This window comes from Oncorhynchus kisutch, linkage group LG19 (assembly GCF_002021735.2).
Source record: "Oncorhynchus kisutch isolate 150728-3 linkage group LG19, Okis_V2, whole genome shotgun sequence".
NCBI lineage: Eukaryota > Metazoa > Chordata > Actinopteri > Salmoniformes > Salmonidae > Oncorhynchus > Oncorhynchus kisutch.
In genome coordinates this window covers 21,303,222-21,325,650 of record NC_034192.2, presented here as the reverse complement: position 1 = coordinate 21,325,650, position 22,429 = coordinate 21,303,222, and the positions used below count along the sequence as shown (strand labels likewise).

The window sequence follows — 22,429 nt, the reverse complement described above, 5'->3', positions numbered from 1 at the left end:
ATCATTGATGTCCCAGGAGCAGGAGTGGTAAACACTGTTGAAGTGTATAATTGTAATGCATACATACATAATGCATACATACATACGCTGCCGGGGCGGCAGCGTAGCCTAGTGGTTAGAGCGTTGGAAGGTTGCGAGTTCAAACCCCCGAGCTGACAAGGTACAAATCTGTCGTTCTGCCCCTGAACAGGCAGTTAACCCACTGTTCCCAGGCCGTCATTGAAAATAAGAATGTGTTCTTAACTGACTTGCCTGGTTAAATAAAGGTAAAATTAAAAATTAAATAAAAAAATTCAAAGAATGGAGTTTGATACATCTGGTATTGGATATGACTGAAAAAACTTGCTAAATAGCGATTTTCTTAAATGAACTTTAATGGCAAAAAAATATGCACAATTGTTTGTCTCTACATTAACTAACAGATTCCTCTCAATGGTACATTTTTTTGTTTGACTCGTTATGATATAACTACTTACATTTGCTTCCACTGTAACGTTTTTGCCAGACATCTTTGCTGATGAAAGTCACCAGCAACGGGTGGCTCGCGTCCAATTCGTCATTGGAATGTAACGGCGTTCTTCGTTTGTTGAAGGAGAGTCGGACCGAAATGCAGCGTGGTGGTTAATCATGATAGTTTAATGAGAAAAATGACGATACATGAAATAACTATACAAATACGAAAACAAACGGAACGTGAAACCTATCTGGTGAAACTACACAGAGACAGGAACAATCACCCACGAAAGACAAAGCGAACTCAGGCTACCTAAATACGGTTCCCAATCAGAGGCAACGAGAAGCACCTGACTGCTGATTGAGAACCGCCTCAGGCAGCCAAGCCTATACAACACCCCTAATCAGCCGCGGACTCCCGGACGGACCTCAAAACCATAGGGAGGGTCCGGGTGGGCGTCTGTCCATGGTGGCGGCTCCGGCTCGGGACGTGGACCCCACTCCATAAATGTCATAGTTCCTCCCCTTCGCGTCCTGGGATAATCCACCCTCGCCGCCGACCATGGCCTAATAGTCCTCACCCAGAACCCCACAGAACTGAGGAGCAGCTCGTGACTGAGGGGCATCTCGGGACTGAGGGACAGCTCGGGACTGAGGGACAGCTCGGGACTGCGGGGCAGCCTGGTCACTGAGGGGCAGCCCGGTCACTGAGGGGCAGCCCGGTCACTGAGGGGCAGCCCGGTCACTGCGGGGAATCCCAATACTGAGAGGAAGCCCAGTACTGAGAGGAAGCCCAGTACTGAGAGGAAGCCCAGGTAGGTAGTAGGCTCCGGTAGATCCTGGCTGGCTGGCGGATCTGGAAGATTCAGGTTGACTAGCAGATCTGGAAGATTCTGGTTGACTGGCGGATCTAGCTGCTCCATGCAGGCTGACAGCTCCTTGCAGACTGGCAGCTCTTTGCAGACTGACAGCTCTGACTGCTCCATGCAGGCTGACAGCTCCTTGCAGACTGGCAGCTCCTTGCAGACTGGCAGCTCCTTGCAGACTGACAGCTCCTTGCAGACTGACAGCTCTGACTGCTCCATGCAGGCTGACAGCACCCTGCAGGCTGGCAGCTCCTTGCAGACTGACAGCACCCTGCAGACTGGCAGATCAGGCTGCTTCAAACAGGCAGGAGGCTCCGGCAGCGCTGTAGAGAAAGAAGGCTCTGATAGCGCTGAACAGGCGGGAGACTCCGACAGAGCAGGAGAGGCGAGGCGCACTGTAGGCCTGATGCGTGGTGCGGGCACTGGTGATACTGGAGCGAGGACACGCACAGGAAGCCTGGTGCGGGGAGCTGCTACCGGAGGACTGGTGTGTGGAGGTGGCTCTGGATAGACCGGACCGTGCAGGCGCACTGGAGCTCTTGAGCACCGAGCCTGCCCAAGCTTACCTGGCTCGATGCCCACTCTAGCCCGGCCAATACGAAGGGCTGGTATGAACCGCACCGGGCTATGCACCCGCACTGGAGACACCGTGCGCTCACTAGCATAACACGGTGCCTGCCCGGTCTCTCTAGCCCACCGGAAAGCACAGGGAGTTTGCGCAGGTCTCCTACCTGGCATAGCCATACTTCCTGTAAGCACCCCCCCCCAATAATTTGTTTGGGTTGCTTCTCGGGCTTCCTTGCCAACAGTGTTCCCTCGTATCGTCGGCTCCTATCTCCTGCTGCCTCTGCTTCCTCCTTGGGGCGGCGATATTCACCAGGCTGAGCCCAGGGTCCTCTTCCGTCTATTATCATCTCCCAAGACCAGAAGTCCTTATATCGCTGCTCCTCATGATTAACAGGGAGAGTTGGCTCAGGTCTGACTCCTGACTCTGCCACTCTCTCCCTGAGCCCCCCCCCCCAATACATTTTTGGGGCTGCTTTTCGGGTTTCCTTGCCAACCGTGTTCCCTCGTATCTTTGGCTTTTATCTCCGGCTGCCTCTGCTCTCCTCAGTGCCTCCACCTGTTCCCATGGGAGGCGATCTCTTCCAGCCAGTATCTCCTCCCAAGTGTAACAACCTTTGCCATCCAATACGTCTTCCCATGTCCATTCCTCCTTTCGCTTTTCCTGCGGTGGCTGCCTGTAACCACGCCGCTCGGTCCGTGTGTGGTGGGTGATTCTGTAACGGCGTTCTTCGTTTGTTGAAGGAGAGTCGGACCGAAATGCAGCGTGGTGGTTAATCATGATAGTTTAATGAGAAAAATGACGATACATGAAATAACTATACAAATACGAAAACAACAAACGGAACGTGAAACCTATCTGGTGAAACTACACAGAGACAGGAACAATCACCCACGAAAGACAAAGCGAACTCAGGCTACCTAAATACGGTTCCCAATCAGAGGCAACGAGAAGCACCTGACTGCTGATTGAGAACCGCCTCAGGCAGCCAAGCCTATACAACACCCCTAATCAGCCGCGATCCCAAATACTACAAACCCCAATACGAAACACAACACACAAACCCATGTCACACCCTGGCCTGAACAAATAATTAAAGAAAACACAAAATACTAAGACCAAGGCGTGACATGGAACCACTCGATATGATTGGTCATATAAAAACCTTGGGACCCAAATGCAAAATGAGTGCTCTAGCTCCCCCTGTGGTGGTCTGGAGCAATGAAGCCGTGGCGCTGGGTACCTCTTAAGTCCCGCGGCGTAAGCTCGCAACTTTTAAAGGAGGAACCACTGTATAGACAGTACCAAAACAAATCTGATGATTCTGTCTCTTCGCAGCAAATTCTGCAGACCTGGAATGGTTGAATCATGGACCTAAATACTGAATTGTGTTATTTGGATTTATGGTTCATGAGAAAATGTTTTCAAAATGTCCAAGATAGAGGAAAATCTATTCTGACGGACCTTATGGGTCCTTGAGGCAAATGTGTTCAGCATTAGGAAAGACCCCTACATACACAGTTTCAAGTCTCTAGGTCAAACAGAGTGGCAGATGAGGGTATAAGTGAGACTGCTTATGCAGTGCCACCTATAGGCTAGTCGGTGTCATTCATTTTGACCAAGTTACACATGGCCTCTCGTTTCTGTGTGCCATTAGAAAAAAAGTTACCAATCATTGACCATATTAAGTGAACCCCTAAAAACATTTACATATTACCCAGTGTCCTTTTCTGCAGGTGGAGTTTTGATTTAATATATTATGTTGTTTCTCATCTGTTGCTAATATTTTCGGGAGGATTGAACATCTCAAATAATGTCTTACAAGTTTACTTACTTTACTTTAAGTGCCTAGAAGTTCACTTAGTTGACTTTTTATAGTACTCTGACACATCTTTAGTGTATTTAGTACAACTTCCAAACTAACACTATATAAGTACACATTAAATACATGTATGTATTACAGCACTTAACATTAACTTTTTTAGCCACTTGTTCATCAGACAAGTATCATTTATTTTTTACTTGTCTGAAAGCTCAAGTCATTTTGTCGAACTGCTTTGCTTTATCTTGGCCAGGTCGCAATTGTAAATGAGAACTTGTTCTCAACTTGCCTACCTGGTTAAATAAAGGTAAATAATAATAATAATAATAATAATAATAATTTGTCCAAAGGAAAAATATATATAATCTGTAAGACCATGGGACGAAATGGTGACTGAAAATTGTGTTGTATCATGCAAGGAACCACTTCACAAAATAAAATGCATTATTATCACTGGTATTGACAATGGAAGGTTGCTGGGTCTCTGTACTCAATTATTATAAATGCTGCCACCGTAGCCTTGAGCAAGGCACTTAACCCCCCCACGAAGTAAAATACTGCACTGACAGGCTAATATACAGTGGGGCAAAAAAGTATTTAGTCAGCTACCAATTGTGCAAGTTCTCCCACTTAAAAAGATGAGAGAGGCCTGTAATTTTCATCATAGGTACACTTCAACTATGACAGACAAAATAAGAAAAAAAAAATCCAGAAAATCACATTGTACGATTTGTAATGAATATATTTGCAAATTATGGTGGAAAATAAGTATTTGGTCACCTACAAACAAGCAAGATTTCTGGCTCTCACAGACCTGTAACTATTTCTTTAAGAGGCTCCTCTGTCCTCCACTCATTACCTGTATTAATGGCACCTGTTTGAACTTGTTATCAGTATAAAAGACACCTGTCCACAACCTCAAACAGTCACACTCCAAACTCCACTATGGCCAAGACCAAAGAGCTGTCAAAGGACACCAGAAACCAAATTGTAGACCTGGCTGGGAAGACTGAATCTGCAATAGGTAAGCAGCTTGGTTTGAAGAAATCAACTGTGGGAGCAATTATTAGGAAATGGAAGACATACAAGACAGCTGATAATCTCCCTTGATCTGGGGCTCCAGACGCAAGATCTCACCCAGTGGGGTCAAAATGATCACAAGAACGGTGAGCAAAAATACCAGAACCACACGGGGGGACCTAGTGAATGACCTGCAGAGAGCTGGGACCAAAGTAACAAAGCCTACCATCAGTAACACACTACGCAGCCAGGGACTCAAATCCTGCAGTGCTAGACGTGTCCCCCTCCTTAAGCCAGTACATGTCTAGGCCCGTCTGAAGCTTGCTAGAGAGCAATTGGATGATCCAGAAGAAGATTGGGAGAATGTCATATGGTCAGATGAAACCAAAATAGATATTTTTGGTAAAAACTCAACTCGTCGTGTTTGGAGGACAAAGAATGCTGAGTTGCATCCAAAGAACACCATACCTACTTTGAAGCATGGGGGTGGAAACATCATGCTTTGGGGCTGTTTTTATGCAAAGGGACCAGGACGACTGATCCGTGTAAAGGAAAGAATGAATGGAGCCATGTATTGTGAGATTTTGAGTGAAAACCTCCTTCCATCAGCAAGGGCATTGAAGATGAAATGTGGCTGGGTCTTTCAGCAAGATAATGATCCCAAACACACCGCCCGGGCAACGAAGGAGTGGCTTCGTAAGAAGCATTTCAAGGTCCTGGAGTGGCCTAGCCAGTCTCCAGATCTCAACCCCATAGAAAATCTTTGGAGGGAGTTGAAAGTCTGTGTTGCCCAGCAACAGCCCCAGAACATCACTGCTCTAGAGGAGATCTGCATGGAGGAATGGGCCAAAATACCAGCAACAGTGTGTGAAAACCTTGTGAAGACTTACAGAAAACGTTTGTCCTGTCATTGCCAACAAAGGGTATATAACAAAGTATTGAGATAAACTTTTGTTATTGACCAAATACTTATTTTCCACCATTATTTGCAAATAAATTCATTAAAAATCCTACATGTGATTTTCAGGATTTTTTTTCTCATTTTGTCTGTCATAGTTTACCTATGATGAAAATTACAGGCCTCTCTCATCTTTTTAAGTGGGAGAACTTACACAATTGGTGGCTGACTAAATACTTTTTTCCCCCACTGTATAAAACATACAGTGGGGAGAACAAGTATTTGATACACTGCTGATTTTGCGACCTACAAAGCATGTGAAGTCTGTAATATTTATCATAGGTACACTTTTTTTTTAACCTTTATTTAACCAGGCAAGTCAGTTAAGAACAAATTCTTATTTTCAATGACAGCCTAGTGGGTTAACTGCCTGGTCAAGACCCAGCCACTACCCATCTTCAATGCTCTTACTGAGGGAAGGAGGTTGTTGGCCAAGATCTCGCGATACATGGCCCCATCCATCCTCCCCTCAACGCGGTGCAGTCGTCCTGTCCCCTTCGCAGAAAAGCATCCCCAAAGAATGATGTTTCCCCCTCCATGCTTCACGGTTGGGATGGTGTTCTTGGGGTTGTACTCATCCTTCTTCTTCCAAACACGGCGAGTGGGGTTTAGACCAAAAGGCTCTATTTTTGTCTCATCAGACCACATGACCTTCTCCCATTCCACCTCTGGATCCTCCAGATGGTCATTGGCAAACTTCGGACGGGCCTGGACATGCGCTGGATTGAGCAGGGGGACCTTGCGTGTGCTGCAGGATTTTAATCCATGATGGCGTAGTGTGTTACTAATGGCTTTCTTAGAGACTGTGGTCCCAGCTCTCTTAAGGTCATTGACCAGGTCCTGTTATATAAATATTCATACACATGACTCATATATTATACAGCGCTAAGCTTAACCGCCTGACTCAAGTCATCTTACGTACCCTTGCTAAAACAGGAACTAGCTCACACAGCCAGCAATAAAACTACCCCCCTAAAACTATCCCCTCAGCTTGGTTGTCTCCCGACCCCAGGAAACAAAGACATTCCATCGCATGAACACATACACCCAGCCATAAAAAACTGCCCCTCTACCTCACGAACCCCTGACACAAACATCTCCTAGTATAAACACATCTCCCCCTCTACTGGTCGGAGGCTCAGAGAACAAGACTCTGTTCTGTACCAATGGGGCTCATGCACTGGATTAGAGCAGGTCCGCCTCCAACTTTTTGGGACCAATCAGAAGACAAAAACGACAAGACTCTACCTACTTTATTCTATGTATAAAAATGAATGTAACCTTTGTATAAGGCCTCTTTTTCACCTGACTCCTTGCCGAGTTATATGAACTAGATCCGTGCACGCAAAACTGCGGGACAAGATATCTTTGACTCATTAAAACTGCCTTTTGTTACAACTGAAATCCACTCTGTCCAGCGTCCGTGATTTGGTCTCAACTCTCCAATATATCAAACACCAATCATAACAGTCCTGCCGTGTAGTTCTGGGCTGATCCCTCACCTTTCTCATGATCATTGATTCCCCACGAGGTGAGATCTTGCATGGAGCCCCAGACCGAGGGTGATTGACCGTCATCTCAAACTTCTTCCATTTTCTAATAATTGCGCCAACAGTTGTTGCCTTCTCACCAAGCTGCTTGCCTATTGTCATGTAGCCCATCACAGCCTTGTGCAGGTCTACAATTGTATCCCTGATGTCCTTACACAGCTCTCTGGTCTTGGCCATTGTCGAGAGGTTGGAGTCTGTTTGATTGAGTGTGTGGACAGGTGTCTTTTATACAGGTAACGAGTTCAAACAGGTGCAGTTAATACAGGTAATGACTGGAGAACAGGAGGGCTTCTTAAAGAAAAACTAACAGGTCTGTGAGTTCCGGAATTCTTACTGGTTGGTCGGTGATCAAATACTTATGTCATGCAATAAAATGCAAATTAATTACTTAAAAATCAATGTGATTTTCTGGATTTTTGTTTTAGATTGTTTTAGAGTCTCTCACAGTTGTGTACCTATGCAAAAAATGACAGACCTCTACATGCCTTGTAAGTAGGAAAACCTGCAAAATCGGCAGTGTATCAAATACTTGTTCCCCCCACTGTATGTGGCCAACCCTCCATCTGGAGGGTTACTGGGTGTGCAGGCTTTTGGTCCAACATTGCAAAACCACACCCGAGTCAACTTATCAGCTGTTGAGCAGCTGATTTTTTACAATGTGTTAGAGCAGGCTGGAACAAAAACATGCACACCCAGTAGCTGTCGAGGACTATCCTGGAGGGTGGTTGGCGACCCTGCAACATTACAATTGGTTTTATCAACTGTGCACCCATATCAACTTTGTGACGGCCATTTAAGGCTGTTCATGAGTGCCGGTGGAAAGTTGTTTATGGCATTGGACATGACAATGACAATAATACATGCTAATAGCTAAATAGTTAAATAGCAAGATAACCAGTGAAATACTGGCACGCATGCATGTGATGCACACACCATGACATTTCCAGAATTTTCATTGCTGACCAAATATTTGCTATAACTGGGCAAATAACTCACTAACTAGCTATGAATATCAACAAAAGTGCAAACGCTCACTTTTATCTCTAAAACGCAGCTCGAGACTGCATGATTGAAAGACCGCTCATGCCTGTCAATGCAGACCTACAATAATTATACTGCAATGCGCTCTGTAAAAATTGGGAGGACAGTGCTCAACACATCGCAGACAGGGTACACTAATACAATTCTGTTCGGAGTAGGCTAATTGTTTGATATTGTGATTTTTTTTAAATGACTTTTCCATTTGGACAACTTAAATCTATAATCTGCTTGTCCGACATACTTGCCCCAGGCAAGCGGACAAGCGTTTAACGTCAATCCCAGCGTTAGTACATTAGAAATATAAAAATACATGTACACATAGTCACGTGTGGCTCAGTTGGTAGAGCATGGCACTTGTCACGTCAGGATTGTGGGTTTGATTCCCACGGGGGACCAGTATGAAAATGTAGGCAATCTGTAAATTGCTCTGGATAAGAGTGTCTGATTAGATGTAAATAAAATATGTTTACCATGTACAATTATTTTGCAACTAAAAGACTGCTCCAAAGATAATTAAAGTGCACTTTTAGTATAAATGGGATATGCTACTGACATTATTAACACACTTCTGATGCTAAATAAATCCAAAATAGCCTAATCTTCATGACTAATGTTCAAATTTAGACGTCAAACAGTATCAAGGTTCTGGTCTAATGTTTCTAAAAATGTTAGGCATAATCGTGTTCATGGAGCCCTCAACTAGCCTTACACCTCACAGATTAGGGTGGTTTTACTATTGGTGTAACCAAAAATGTTGGTTCCATACTACTTGACAATAGCTTTCAGTGTCAGTAAAAGTATATTTTAAGTGTGTATAGAGTACATTTCAAATGATGTCTTACAAGTACACTTCCAGTAGTATACTTTAAGTGGGGTGATTTTAGTACCTAGAAGTACACTTAGGTGACTTTTAATAGTACGATAACACAACTTCTATACAACTTTAATGTGTTTAGTACAACAACACTTACCAATCTCCTTGCCCAGTCCAGAGTAGCGTAGTGACCCAGCCGATGATACCACTGCACAGCTCTTGTAGGGTCCAAGGTCAGAGGTAATGGGTTGTAGGGGCAACTGGTACGCCCAGGGCAGAGAGGAGAAGGGCTCGAGGTCAGGGGTCAGGGTCGCAACGTCTACCTTGTACTTCAGCTGGCACAGCAACTCTGAGCCGCTCACTTTAGGACGAGTGGCCACTCCCCCAGGACCAGAGAACTCCACACCATACTTATTCATCGCCTGAGAGAGAGAGAGAGAGAGATATTATGGTGAGAGGGAACGGTAATGTCGATGGAGAAGAAGATGGGGGAGATGGAGAAGAAGAGAGGCAGTTGGAAAGAGGGACGGAAAGAGGGACAAAATAGAAAAGATAACTTTGGACAAAAAATATGAAATAAATCCAGTTTTCTGTTTCCATCTTTCTCTGTAAGTTGTGGAAACGTATGTTTTTGGTTTCACATTGGTTGTGGGAACAAAGCCCTATGTTTCCTGACGTTCCGAGAACAGAAGTGAAAAGGTTGCCTGTTCTAGGAACGTTTATTCATAGTTTAGAGGGTTAGTTTTATTCTGCATCCTTCAAAGTTTTTTTTTTTTTTTTACACAGGCATTCATCATGCAAAAACATGTATTTTTTATTGTAACACGGCATTCAAACCTATACTATTATGTTCCCTATCCATGGAGTTAGTCCACTGCGCTACCAGGACGGAGCTAGCATGCCCTCTTTCATTCACAGATACAACGTTTTTTCATTTTAGTCTATTCAAACAGAGCCCATTTCAAAAGGAAACAAGCACTCATTAAGATCAGGTGTGGCCAATTAGTGGGTGCGGCCAACACACCTGAACACAAGTTAAAGGATATATTTTTTTGATGATGATAAGAACGGAATCTAAATGTTTTTAAATAACATTCTTAGAATGTTTTTTGAACGTTACAAAAGTTTTCTTATGGTTTTTATGCCACGTTTTCTTAACGTTCTCGGAGCAGTTTGATTACCTGACTTTCAAACTGCAATCGACAGTTGAAACAATAACAAATTGTACTTGATAGAGTCCAAGATGGTGTAGCAGTGCAGATGTGTTTTGTTCGTCCTCTCGTGTACTTTTGTATTTTCGTCCTTTTTTGTATATATTTCAATCTCTTATACCTTCCCGTAACCTGCCTCACCCGATGTGATACGGAACCGCTATTATTTTTTATTTCTTATAACCAGAAGCTAACCAGCTAATTAGCTACAAGCTATTTAGTCATTTTTAGCCACTGCTAGCGGTCTTTACCTTCTGCACAGATACCAGCCCTTTTTTTAGCCTGGATAATACTCACCAGCCTACCAGACTGTTTCTCCACTACAACGCCGGATTCCTGCCGTAAACCCTGGACCATTACTCCTGATCTTCACAGCTAGCTAGCTGTCACCGAGTGACCCAGTACCAAAGCTATCCCTGAGCCAGGCCAGGCCCACCACCCTAGTTATTATTGTTTAAGTTTACAATGGAGCCTCTAGTTCCACTCATCATACCTCTTATACCTCTTTTGTCCCACCTCCCACACATGCGGTGAACTCACCCATTATAACCAGCATGTCCAGAGATGCAACCTCTCTTATCATCCCTCAGTGCCTGAGCTTACATCCGCTGTACGGCACCCCACCATACCCCTGTCTGCACATAATGCCTGAATCCATTTTACCATGCCCAGAAATCTGCTCCTTTTATTCTTTGTCCCCAACGCTCTAGAAGACCAGTTTTGATAGCCTTTAGCCATACCATTATCCTACTCCTCCTCTGTTCCTCAGGTGATGTGGAGGTAACCCAGGCCCTGTGTGTCCCCAGGCACCCTTATTTGTTGACTTCTGTGATCAAAAAAGCCTTGGTTTCATGCACGTTAACATCAGAAGCCTCCTCCCTAAGTTTGTTTTACTCACTGCTTTAGCATACTCCGCCAACCCTGATGTCCTTGCTGTGTCTGAATCCTGGCTTAGGAAGGCCACCAAAAATGTGGAGATTTCCATACCCAACTACAACATTTTCCATCAAGATAGAACTGCCAAAGAGGAAGGAGTTGCAATCTACTGCAGAGCCTGCAAAGTTCTGTCATACTTTCCAGGTCTATACCCAAACAAAAAATGAATCTCTTCAGAAATAAGTCTCTCACTGTTGCTGCCTGTTATCGACCCCCCTCCACTCCCAGCTGTGCAATGGACACCATATCTGAATTGATCGCCCCCATCTAGCTTCAGAGTTCGATCTGTTAGGTGACCTAAACTGGGATATGCTTAACACCACAGATGTCCTACAATCTAAGCTAGATGCCCTCAATCTCACACAAATCAACAAGGAACCCACCAGGTACAACCCTAAATCCGTAAACATGGGCACCCTCATAGACATTATCCTGCCCTCTAAATACACCTCTGTGGTTTTCAATCAGGATCTCAGCGATCACTGCCTCATTGCCTGTATACGCTATGGGTCTGCGGTCAAACAACCACCCCTCATCACTGTCAAATGCTCCCTAAAACACTTCTGCGAGCAGGCCTTTCTAATCGACCTTCCCCGGGTATCCTGGAAGGATATTGACCTCATCCCGTCAGTCGAGGATGCCTGGTCATTCTTTAAAAGTAATTTCCTCCCCATCTTAGATAAGCATGCCCCTTTCAAAAAATGCAGAACTAAGAACAGATATAGCCCGTGGTTCACTCCAGACCTGAATGCCCTTGACCAGCACAAAAACATCCTGTGGCGTATTGCCATAGCATCGAATAGTCCCCCCGATATACAACTGTTCAGGGAAGTCAGGAATCAATACACTCAGTCAGTCACGAAAGCAAAAGCTAGATTTTTCAAGCAGAAATTTGCATCCTGTAGCTCTAACTCCAAAAAGGTTTGGGACACTTTAGTCCATGGAGAACAAGAGCGCTAGGTAACACGGTCACCACCGATAAATCCATGATAATTGACAACAAGCATTTCTCTACGACTGGCCATGCCTTCCTCCTGGATACTCCAACCCCAGCCAAAAGCTCCACCCCCCCACCCCCCACAGCTACTCGCCTGAGCCTCCTTCTCCTTCACCAAAATCCAGATAGGAGATGTTCTGAAAGAGCTGCAAAACCTGGACCCGTACAAATCAGCTGGGCTAGACAATCTGGACCCTCCCTTTCTAAAACTATCCGCCGCCAATGTTGCAACCCCTAATACCAGCCTGTTCAACCTCTTTCATATCGTCCGAGATCCCTAAAGATTGGAAAGCTGCCGCGGTTATCCCCCTCTTCAAAGACCCAAACTGCTATAGACCTATATCTATCCTGCCCTGCCTCTCTAAATCTTTGAAAGCCAAGTTAATAAATAGATCACTGACCCTTTCGAATCCCACCGTACCTTCTCCGCTGTGCAATCTGGTGTCCGAGCTGGTCACGGGTGCACCTCAGCCACGCTCAAGGTACTAATTGACATCATAACAGCCATCGATAAAAGACAGAACTGTGCAGCCATCTTCATCGACCTGGCCAAGGCTTTCGACTCTGTCAATCACAGATTTCTTATCGGAAGACTCAATAGCCTTGGTTTCTTTAATGACTGCCTCGCCTGGGTCACCAACTACTTTGCAGACAGAGTTCAGTGTGTCAAATCAGAGGGCCTGTTGTCCGGACCTCTGGTAGTCCCTATGGGGGTACCACAGGGTTCAATTCTCAGGCCGACTCCTTTCTATATATACAGTGGGGAGAACAAGTATTTGATACACTGCCGATTTTGCAGGTTTTCCTACTTACAATGCATGTAGAGGTCTGTAATTTTTATCATAGGTACACTTCAACTGTGAGAGACGGAATCTAAAACAAAAATCCAGAAAATCACATTGTATGATTTTTAAGTAATTAATTTGCATTTATTGCATGACATAAGTATTTGATACATCAGAAAAGCAGAACTTAATATTTGGTACAGAAACCTTTGTTTGCAATTACAGAGATCATACGTTTCCTGTAGTTCTTGACCAGGTTTTCACACACTGCAGCAGGGATTTTGGCCCACTCGTCCATACAGACCTTCTCCAGATCCTTCAGGTTTCGGGGCTGTCGCTGCGCAATACGGACGTTCAGCTCCATCCAAAGATTTTCCATTGGGTTCAGGTTTGGAGACTGGCTAGGCCACTCCAGGACCTTGAGATGCTTCTTACGGAGCCACTCCTTAGTTGCCATGGCTGTGTGTTTTGGGTCGTTGTCATGCTGGAAGACCCAGCCACGACCCATCTTCAATGCTCTTACTGAGGGGAAGGAGGTTGTTGGCCAAGATCTTGCGATACATGGCCCCATCCATCCTCCCCTCAATACGGTGCAGTCATCCTGTCCCCTTTGCAGAAAAGCATCCCCAAAGAATGATGTTTCCACCTCAATGCTTCACGGTTGGGATGGTGTTCTTGGGGTTGTACTCATCCTTCTTCTTCCTCCAAACACAGCGAGTGGAGTTTAGACCAAAACGCTCTATTTTTGTCTCATCAGACCACATGACCTTCTCCCATTCCTCCTCTGGATCATCCAGATGGTCATTGGCAAACTTCAGACGGGCCTGGACATGCGCTGGCTTGAACAGGTGGACCTTGCGTGCGCTGCAGGATTTGAATCTATGACGGCGTAGTGTGTTACTAATGGTTTTCTTTGAGACTGTGGTCCCAGCTCTCTTAAGGTCATTGACCAGGTCCTGCCGTGTAGTTCTGGGCTGATCCCTCACCTTCCTCATGATCATTGATGCCCACAAGGTGAGATCTTGCATGGAGCCCCAGACCGAGGGTGATCTTGTTCTTCCATTTTCTAATAATTGCGCCAACAGTTGTTGCCTTCTCACCAAGCTGCTTGCCTATTGTCCTGTAGAACATCCCAGCCTTGTGCAGGTCTACAATTTTATCCCTGATGTCCTTACACAGCTCTCTGGTCTTGGCCATTGTGGAGAGGTTGGAGTCTGTTTGAATGAGTGTGTGGACAGGTGTCTTTTATACAGGTAACGAGTTCAAACAGGTGCAGTTAATACAGGTAATGAGTGGAGAAAAGGAGGGTTTCTTGAATAAAAAACTAACAGGTCTGTGAGAGCCGGAATTCTTACTGGTTGGTAGGTGATCAAATACTTATGTCATGCAATAAAATGCTAATTAATTACTGAAAAATCATACAATGTGATTTTCTGGATTTTTGTTTTAGATTCCGTCTCTCACAGTTGAAGTGTACCTATGCAAAAAATTACAGACCTCTACATGCTTTGTAAGTGGGAAAACCTGCAAAATCGGTAGTGTATCAAATACTTGTTTTCCCGACTGTATATCAACGATGTCACTCTTGCTGCGGGTCATTCCCTGATCCACCTCTACGCAGACGACACCATTCTGTTTACTTCTGGCCCTTCCTTGGACACTGTGCTAACTAACCTCCAAACGAGCTTCAATGCCATACAACACTCCTTCCGTGGCCTCCAACTGCTCTTAAATGCTAGTAAAACCAAATGCATGCTTTTCAACCGTTCGCTGCCCGCACTCGCAAGCCCGACTAGCATCACCACCCTGGACGGTTCTGACCTAGAATATGTGGACAACTGTAACGGTCGTCGTATGAAGGAGAAGAGGACCAAGGTGCAGCGTGGTAAGTGTTCATGATTTTTAATATAATCAAAACTGAACAGTAAACAAAATAACAACTAGGAAGAACGAACAAACGAAACAGTCCTGTCTAGTAATGACACACAAAACAGAAAATAAACACCCACGAAACACAGGTGGAAAAAGGCTACCTAAGTATGATTCTCAATCAGAGACAACTAACGACACCTGCCTCTGATTGAGAACCATACCAGGCCAAACTCAAAAACCAACATAGAAAAGACAGACTACCCACCCCAACTCACGCCCTGACCATACTAAAACAAAGACAAAAACAAAGGAACTAAGGTCAGAACGTGACAACAACTACAAATACCTAGGTGTCTGCCTAGACTGTAAACTCCCCTTCCAGACTCATAGTAAACATCTCCAATACAAAATCAAATCTAGAATTGGCTTTCTATTTCGCAACAAAGCCTCCTTCACTCACACCGCCAAATTTACCCTAGTAAAACTGACTATCCTACCGATCCTCGACTTCGGAGATGTCATCTACAAAATAGCTTCCAATACTCTACTCAGCAAACTGGATGCAGTCTATCACAGTGCCATCTGTTTTGTTACCAAATCACCTTATACCACCCACCACTGCGACCTGTATGCTCTAGTCGGCTGGCCCTTGCTACACATTCGTCGCCAGACCCACTGGCTCCAGGTCATCTATAAGTCTATGCTAGGGAATACTAGTCATGATAACATCATCCCCAAATCATCACTGATCATCCCCAAAGCCAACACCTCATTTGGCCGCCTTTCCTTCCAGTTTTCTGCTGCCAGTGATGGGAACGAATTGCAAAAATCGCTGATGCTAGAGACTTATATTTCCCTCACCAACTTTAACTTCTTGGATATAGGGGGCGCTCTTTTAATTTATGGATAAAGAAACGTGCCCGTTTTAAGCGCAATATTTTGTCACGAAAAGATGCTCGACTATGCATATAATTGGCAGCTTTGGAAAGAAAACACTCTAAGGTTTCCAAAACTGCAAAGATATTATCTGTGAGTGCCACAGAACTCATGCTACAGGCGAAACCAAGATGAAACTTCAACCAGGAAATGGGCAGAATTTTTGAAGCTCTGTTTTCAATTGTCTCCTTATATGGCTGTGAATGCGCCGGGAATGAGCCTGCCCTTTCTATCGTTTCTCTGCAGGTGTCTGCAGCATTGTGACGTATTTGTAGGCATATCATTGGAAGATTGGCCATAAGAGACTACATTTACCAGGGGTCCGCCCGGTGTCCTTTGTCTAAATTGAGGCGTAATCTACAAGCTGCACGCAGTCATCTAGTGATTGAGAGGAGAGAGGAGGCTTTCAACGAACGATATATCATGAAGAGATATGTGAAAAACACCTTGAGGATTGATTCTAAACAACGTTTACCATGTTTCAGTCGATATTATGGAGTTAATTTGGAAAAAAGTTTGGCATTTTGAAGACTGAATTTTCATTTTTTTTGGGTAGCCAAACGTGACGCACCAAACGGAGCAATTTCTCCTAAACAAATAATCTTTCAGGAAAAACTGAGAATCTCCTCATTGAAAAAATGAGCATTTGCTATCTAACTGAGAGTCTCCTCATTGAAAACATCTGAAGTTCTTCAAAGGTAATGATTTTATTTGATGACAGTGATGACAGTGTTGTTAACAAAAGGCTAAGCTTGAGAGCTAGCATATTAATTTCATTTCATTTGCGATTTTCATGAATAGTTAACGTTGGGTTATGCTAATGAGCTGCGGGGATAATTACACTCCTGGATACAGGTTTTTTTCGTAGCTAAACGTGACGCACCAAACGGAGCGATTTCTCCTAAACAAATAATCTTTCAGGAAAAACTGAGCATTTGCTATCTAACTGAGAGTCTCCTCATTGAAAACATCTGAAGTTCTTCAAAGGTAATGATTTCCTTTGAATGATTTTCTGTTTTTTGTGAAAATGTTGCCTGCTAATGCTAACGCTAAATGCTACGCTAGCTGCGCTAGCTGTTACACAAATGCTTGTTTTGCTATGGTTGAGAAGCATATTTTGAAAATCTGAGATGACAGTGTTGTTAACAAAAGGCTAAGCTTGAGAGCTAGCATATTAATTTCATTTCATTTGCGATTTTCATGAATAGTTAACGTTGCGTTATGGTAATGAGCTTGAGGCTGTATTCACGATCCCGGATCCGGGATGGCTCGACACAAGAAGTTAAACATCAGCTATCTGAGCAGCTAACCGATCGCTGCAGCTGTACATAGTCCATTTGTAAATAGCCCACCCAATCTACCTACCTCATCCCCATACTGTTTTAATTTACTGTTCTGCTCTTTTGCACACCAGTATCTCTACTTGCACATCATCATCTGCTCATTTATCACTCCAGTGTTAATCTGCTAAATAGTAATTCTTAGCTACTATGGCCTACCTCCTCATGCCTTTTGCACACACTGTATATATACTTTATTTTTTCTACTGTGTCATTGACTTGTTTATTGTGATATTGGCTTGTTTATTGTTTATTCCATGTGTAACTCTATGTTGTTGTCTGTGTCACACTGCTTTGCTTTATCTTGGCCAGGTCGCAGTTGTAAATGAGAACTTGTTCTCAACTAGCCTACCTGGTTAAATAAAGGTGAAATTTAAAATAAATAACAAACTTCCAGCCACTGTTTCTCTAAAAAACTGAGGGAAGGGGCTCGAAAAATGGAACTATCAAATTCATAGACAAGAGCTATCCATGAGCAAGGACTGACTATCCAAGATACAGTGGTTCCTCAATTAAATGTTTTGAAATTATGCCTCAGGACTTTGTGGTTTTGTACATTACCCTGCGTCACTGCTTCATTGCTCCAGAACACCACAAGGGGGAGTTAGAGCACTGATTGTGCATTTGGGTCCTAAGGCACTAATGTGTCTCTACCTGACAATGAATTGGGCGATATAAACCAAATAGAAAGTGATAATTGTTCACTACTTCAAAATGTAATTTAATTGAACTGAATGATGAGGATGAAGGTGATTGAATATAGTACAATAGTGTAAGAATTGCTATTCCTCTGTTCTGCACACACACCCGAAAAAACCCCACTTGTTTCTACTTGGTCAGAAGGAGCTGTAACTGGACTGTAGCATATTACTTACTAAAACTGTTGTTACACTAAGGTTTTTATTCTAAGAAAAATGAAAATGTTCAATTATATTCCATGATATACAGTATGTGTTGACTGAATATAAGCAGCAAGTGGTGTCTGCAAAATGATCAAGTTGATGGCGCAGGCATATAGCCTCGGCACCTACATGAAGCTGAGTGACTCACTCATTCATGGCTTTGGATCAAAATAAGTACCAACATTCTTCCTGATAGTCTGGCAGTGAAAAATAGAAAATAGAAGTGATTATAAAAGTCACGACTCTACAATTGATCACTAGTTTTGGTCTCAAATAAGCACAGTCTGTTAAGAGCGATTAACTAAAATAAGCGCAGAGTCAGGCGGAGAGCGACCTGTTTAAATAATTTGAGAAAAACATATTATATTTTAGTTGGAATGGCAAGCCAGACAAAATTAAAAGGGCATATTGTCTTCTTCTACACCTGCATTGCTTGCTGTTTGGCATTTTAGGCTGGGTTTCTGTACAGCACTTTGAGATATCAGCTGATGTAATAAGGGCTTTATAAATCAATTTGATTTGATATTTATTCAGATTATAACTGCTCATTTTAGGTCATTTGAAAATGAAATAATATCTCAAATATATATTTTCTTTAAACAAGGACTTGAAATTGAGATTGTGTACTCCGCAAACAACGTTTCCAGTCTGAGAATGAGAACAGTAAATGACTGTAATTAATACATTAATTCAATATATTGGAATACAAAAGAAGCCATCCATCCATTATGGTCATTAGCAGGACAATAGACTCTTTCCAAGGAGGAGGGTAGGGGGAGAATTGTATCGTCAATATCTCAAGCCAAAATATCTTGATGGCCTTCACCAGTTCATATTTGCTTGTACTGTAGGCTTGGCAGAGTTAGGGATGAATGTTTTCAGTTGATGCCAAACGAGTTCCATCGGGTTTAACAAACAAGTTCGATCGGATTTAAATCAGGAGACCTACATGTAGAGATTCAAAAAATATTTGTAGATATACTGTAGGCATTAATTCTACCTTTATTTTACTAAATAAAGGTCTACTTTGCTGGCATCTTGACCCAGTTTATTGCTCATTTGCAATGCAAACCCAGGTGGCCCTGTGATATGTTCCGAGCAGACCCTTTTCCGGCTTACAGACAGTTTTCATCAAGCCAGCTTCTTTCTATGGTGCTATCCGTTCCACGGTTAGGACTGTAACCACCGGAGTACTTGAAAATGAGCCGGAGCTGAGAGGATCACCAAAACTAAAGGTATTTTGGTTTCAGTGCATTTTCTTTAAAAAAACGTGAATGTGTTTTTGCGTAGCATTCGCTCCTTAAAGCGAGTGTGTGGAGTTGGCTCTGGTCTGAAACCTGGTTCCGCCAACCACCCCGTTGCTCCCCACCAAAACAAATTTGGGGGCTGCCTCTCGTGCTTGCGTCGTGGTTGAGAATCCCGGAGTCGTCGTTGATCCTCCTTCGCTGCTTCCGTCTGCTTCCATGGCCGGCCTTCGTATCTCTCCAAGATTTCCTCCCAAGTCCAGGATATTCTCTCCTCAACCTCCTCTAATGACCAGGATGCCATCTCCTCCCGGGCACGCTGCTTGGTCCAGTCGTGGTGGGATCTTCTGTCACGATCGTTATAAGGAGTGGACCAAGATGCAGCGTGGTATGTTTCCATCCTCTTTGTTTTAGGAAGAGAAACTCAAAGACAAAAACAATAAAGCGTAAAACGAAACGTGAAGCTCAAAGTAGTGCTCGCAGGCAACTATACCAAGACAAGATCCCACAAAGCACAATGGGGAAATGGCTACCTAAATATGATCCCTAATCAGAGACAACGATAAACAGCTGCCTCTGATTGGGAACCATACCAGGCCAACATAGATATATAATTTACCTAGATAACCCACCCTAGTTACTGTCACGCCCCAACCAACACAGAGAATAAACAGCTCTATATGGTCAGGATGTGACAATTATCAACTATTTCAGAACCGCTTTGCGCTACTTTTAGACAAGCAAGACTACTTAATTAACATACTTATTTATTTATTTAAAAAAATTGGGGGGGGGGGATTTTACCCCTTTTTCTCCCCAATTTCGTGGTATCCAAATGTTTTAGTAGTTACTATCTTGTCTCATCGCTACAACTCCCGTACGGGCTCGGGAGAGACGAAGGTTGAAAGTCATGCGTCCTCCGATACACAACCCAACCAAGCCGCACTGCTTCTTAACAACGCGCGCATAAAACCCGGAAGCCAGCTGCACCAATGTGTCGGAGGAAACACCGTGCACCTGGCAACCTTGGTTAGCGCGCACTGCGCCCAGCCCGCCACAGGAGTCGCTGGAGCGCGATGAGACAAGGATATCCCTACCGGCGAAACCCTCCCTAACCCAGATGACACTAGGCCAATTGTGCATCGCCCCACAGACCTCCTGGTCGCAGACGGTTGCGACAGAGCCTGGGCACGAACCCAGAGTCTCTGGTGGCACAGCTGGCGCTGCAGTACAGTGCTCTTAACCACTGCGCCACCCGGGAGGCCCTCTTAATAAACATACATTTTAAAACATTTTTTTTATTAACCCTGCATTTTAATTGTATAAAAGCCAATTAGATTAATTTAGAATCATCCAAATTTTTATTAGGTATACTACTGTACAAGGACGTTTTATGGATCTGCCAGTATTTTCCTTCAGAGATTCCGGTAAGGAATGTGTATGTAGAGGGTAACTTTCTTCACCAGTGGGGGCTGTACAGTGGGGGCTGTACAGTTGTGTGATTAGTCTACCAGTTGGTGTAAATGTAATGTTAAATTCCTCTCAAGCGAATTTTCTCTTCACTATCACAATATTAAAAACTTTCAAACGCATTCATGAATTAAATCGCTTTAGCCGACATGTTGTGGTTCATCTGATGAAGGATTGACTCGATCTATAAGCCAAGGACGATAGTAAAACGGGCAATAAGATACACTACAAGAATGGGAATGCATATATAACCGTAGAAAACGGTTGCAGGTCGGAGGGCCATCTAACAAGTACAGAACGGAAGTCCATCAAGCAAAACAGACCAATGAAGCACGGGGTAAACGGCGGGAGTATCTATGCCTCTCTGAGGACTGGGTAGGGTAGGGGGCCCACGGTCTCCACTTCCCACTTCCGTTGGCGCTGGGTTCTCGTACGAGCTCGGATTCCTGTATCTCCATGTTGCCTGGGTTGAGCCGACCGGCTCCACCCCCCCCTTTCCCCGTTAGGCACAGCCACATGGTGCATCCCCAATATCAAGGTCCACATGGCCCTATTTATATAATAAATATGATTAAATATTAAAGTATTAGACCTCTCACTAAAGGCTTTAATCATACAAAAGTTATACTTATATCCAAACTGGTTGGAGATTAGAGGAGTACATGGCCATAAAGGCTAGATCATTTTTCAAGCTGTTCAAACATTCATAGATGACCAGCATGGTCAAATAATATAAAGAGTGGTTATAGAGGCTGCAACAGGTCAGCACCTTAGGAGTAAATGCCAGTTGGCTTTTCATAGCCGACCATTCAGAGGTCAAGACAGCAAGAGCGTATGTGTGAGAGAGAGAGGATCGAAACAGCAGACCACCTCTTATTACCCTTCTCAGAGTTTTAAGAATTGAGTGTGTTCAATTATTTGTGACATTGTGGCATTTAAAGCATATTGAAGTTAGAAGCAATAGGATTTGAAACAATAGTCTACCCGCCGTGGTCAACTATTTCAGCACTGTTTCGTGCTCCTCTGAGACAAGCATGGGGACTGGTTTTAATAAGTCAATGAGATTTTTATTTTCACTGAATCTCCGTTTGGGTATTGGTTAGACTACTGTAGCCTACTCCCAACTGTCATGTTGTACAGGGCCATATTTTCCTGACGGAAACAGCCAATATTGAAGGCTATCAAATGCTTCTCAAAGATGCCCTATGGTGATCAAACTAGCACTAACTAGCATTAATGGTAACAATGGCTGACAATTAAATAACGTGCCATAGAATTCTGCGGCAGCCCCGAAGGTGTGCTGCAGTACAACACAACTTTTACAGGAAGAACCACTGTACCAACATTACAATTTTAACCATGTTTTGAGGCTATACAGTGTGTGTTTACATTTACTTTATTTACAAACATTGGAGTAAAACAAGGTTATATTTGGGGTTCTGATGGTTGAACTAGGCTCATGAGGCATTTATAAATTATAATCTTCAAAAATCAATTGGCCAAAAATGTTCAAAAATGTATGTAGCTACTGCAGATTGCCTCTTTAAAAATAACCATGATGAAACCTGTACGAAACGTTATGCTGAAGTACTGAAATTCCCACAGAAGAGTGTTTTTTATTAATTATTTTGGAACAATTTGAGAATA

At 43.7% G+C, this 22,429-nt stretch overlaps 1 protein-coding gene across 3 annotated transcripts in view; it reads right to left on the bottom strand.

Annotated features, from left to right (window-relative positions):
* The window catches only part of st6gal1 (ST6 beta-galactosamide alpha-2,6-sialyltranferase 1), a 144,013-nt gene that overhangs the window by 89,210 nt on the left and 32,374 nt on the right, over positions 1-22,429 (bottom strand). For all 3 annotated transcript variants that reach the window (XM_020509203.2, XM_020509202.2, XM_020509201.2), the window contains exon 5: positions 9,247-9,511. In XM_020509203.2, the coding sequence (XP_020364792.1) occupies positions 9,247-9,511 (265 nt within the window). The remainder of the gene's footprint in view (positions 1-9,246; positions 9,512-22,429) is intronic.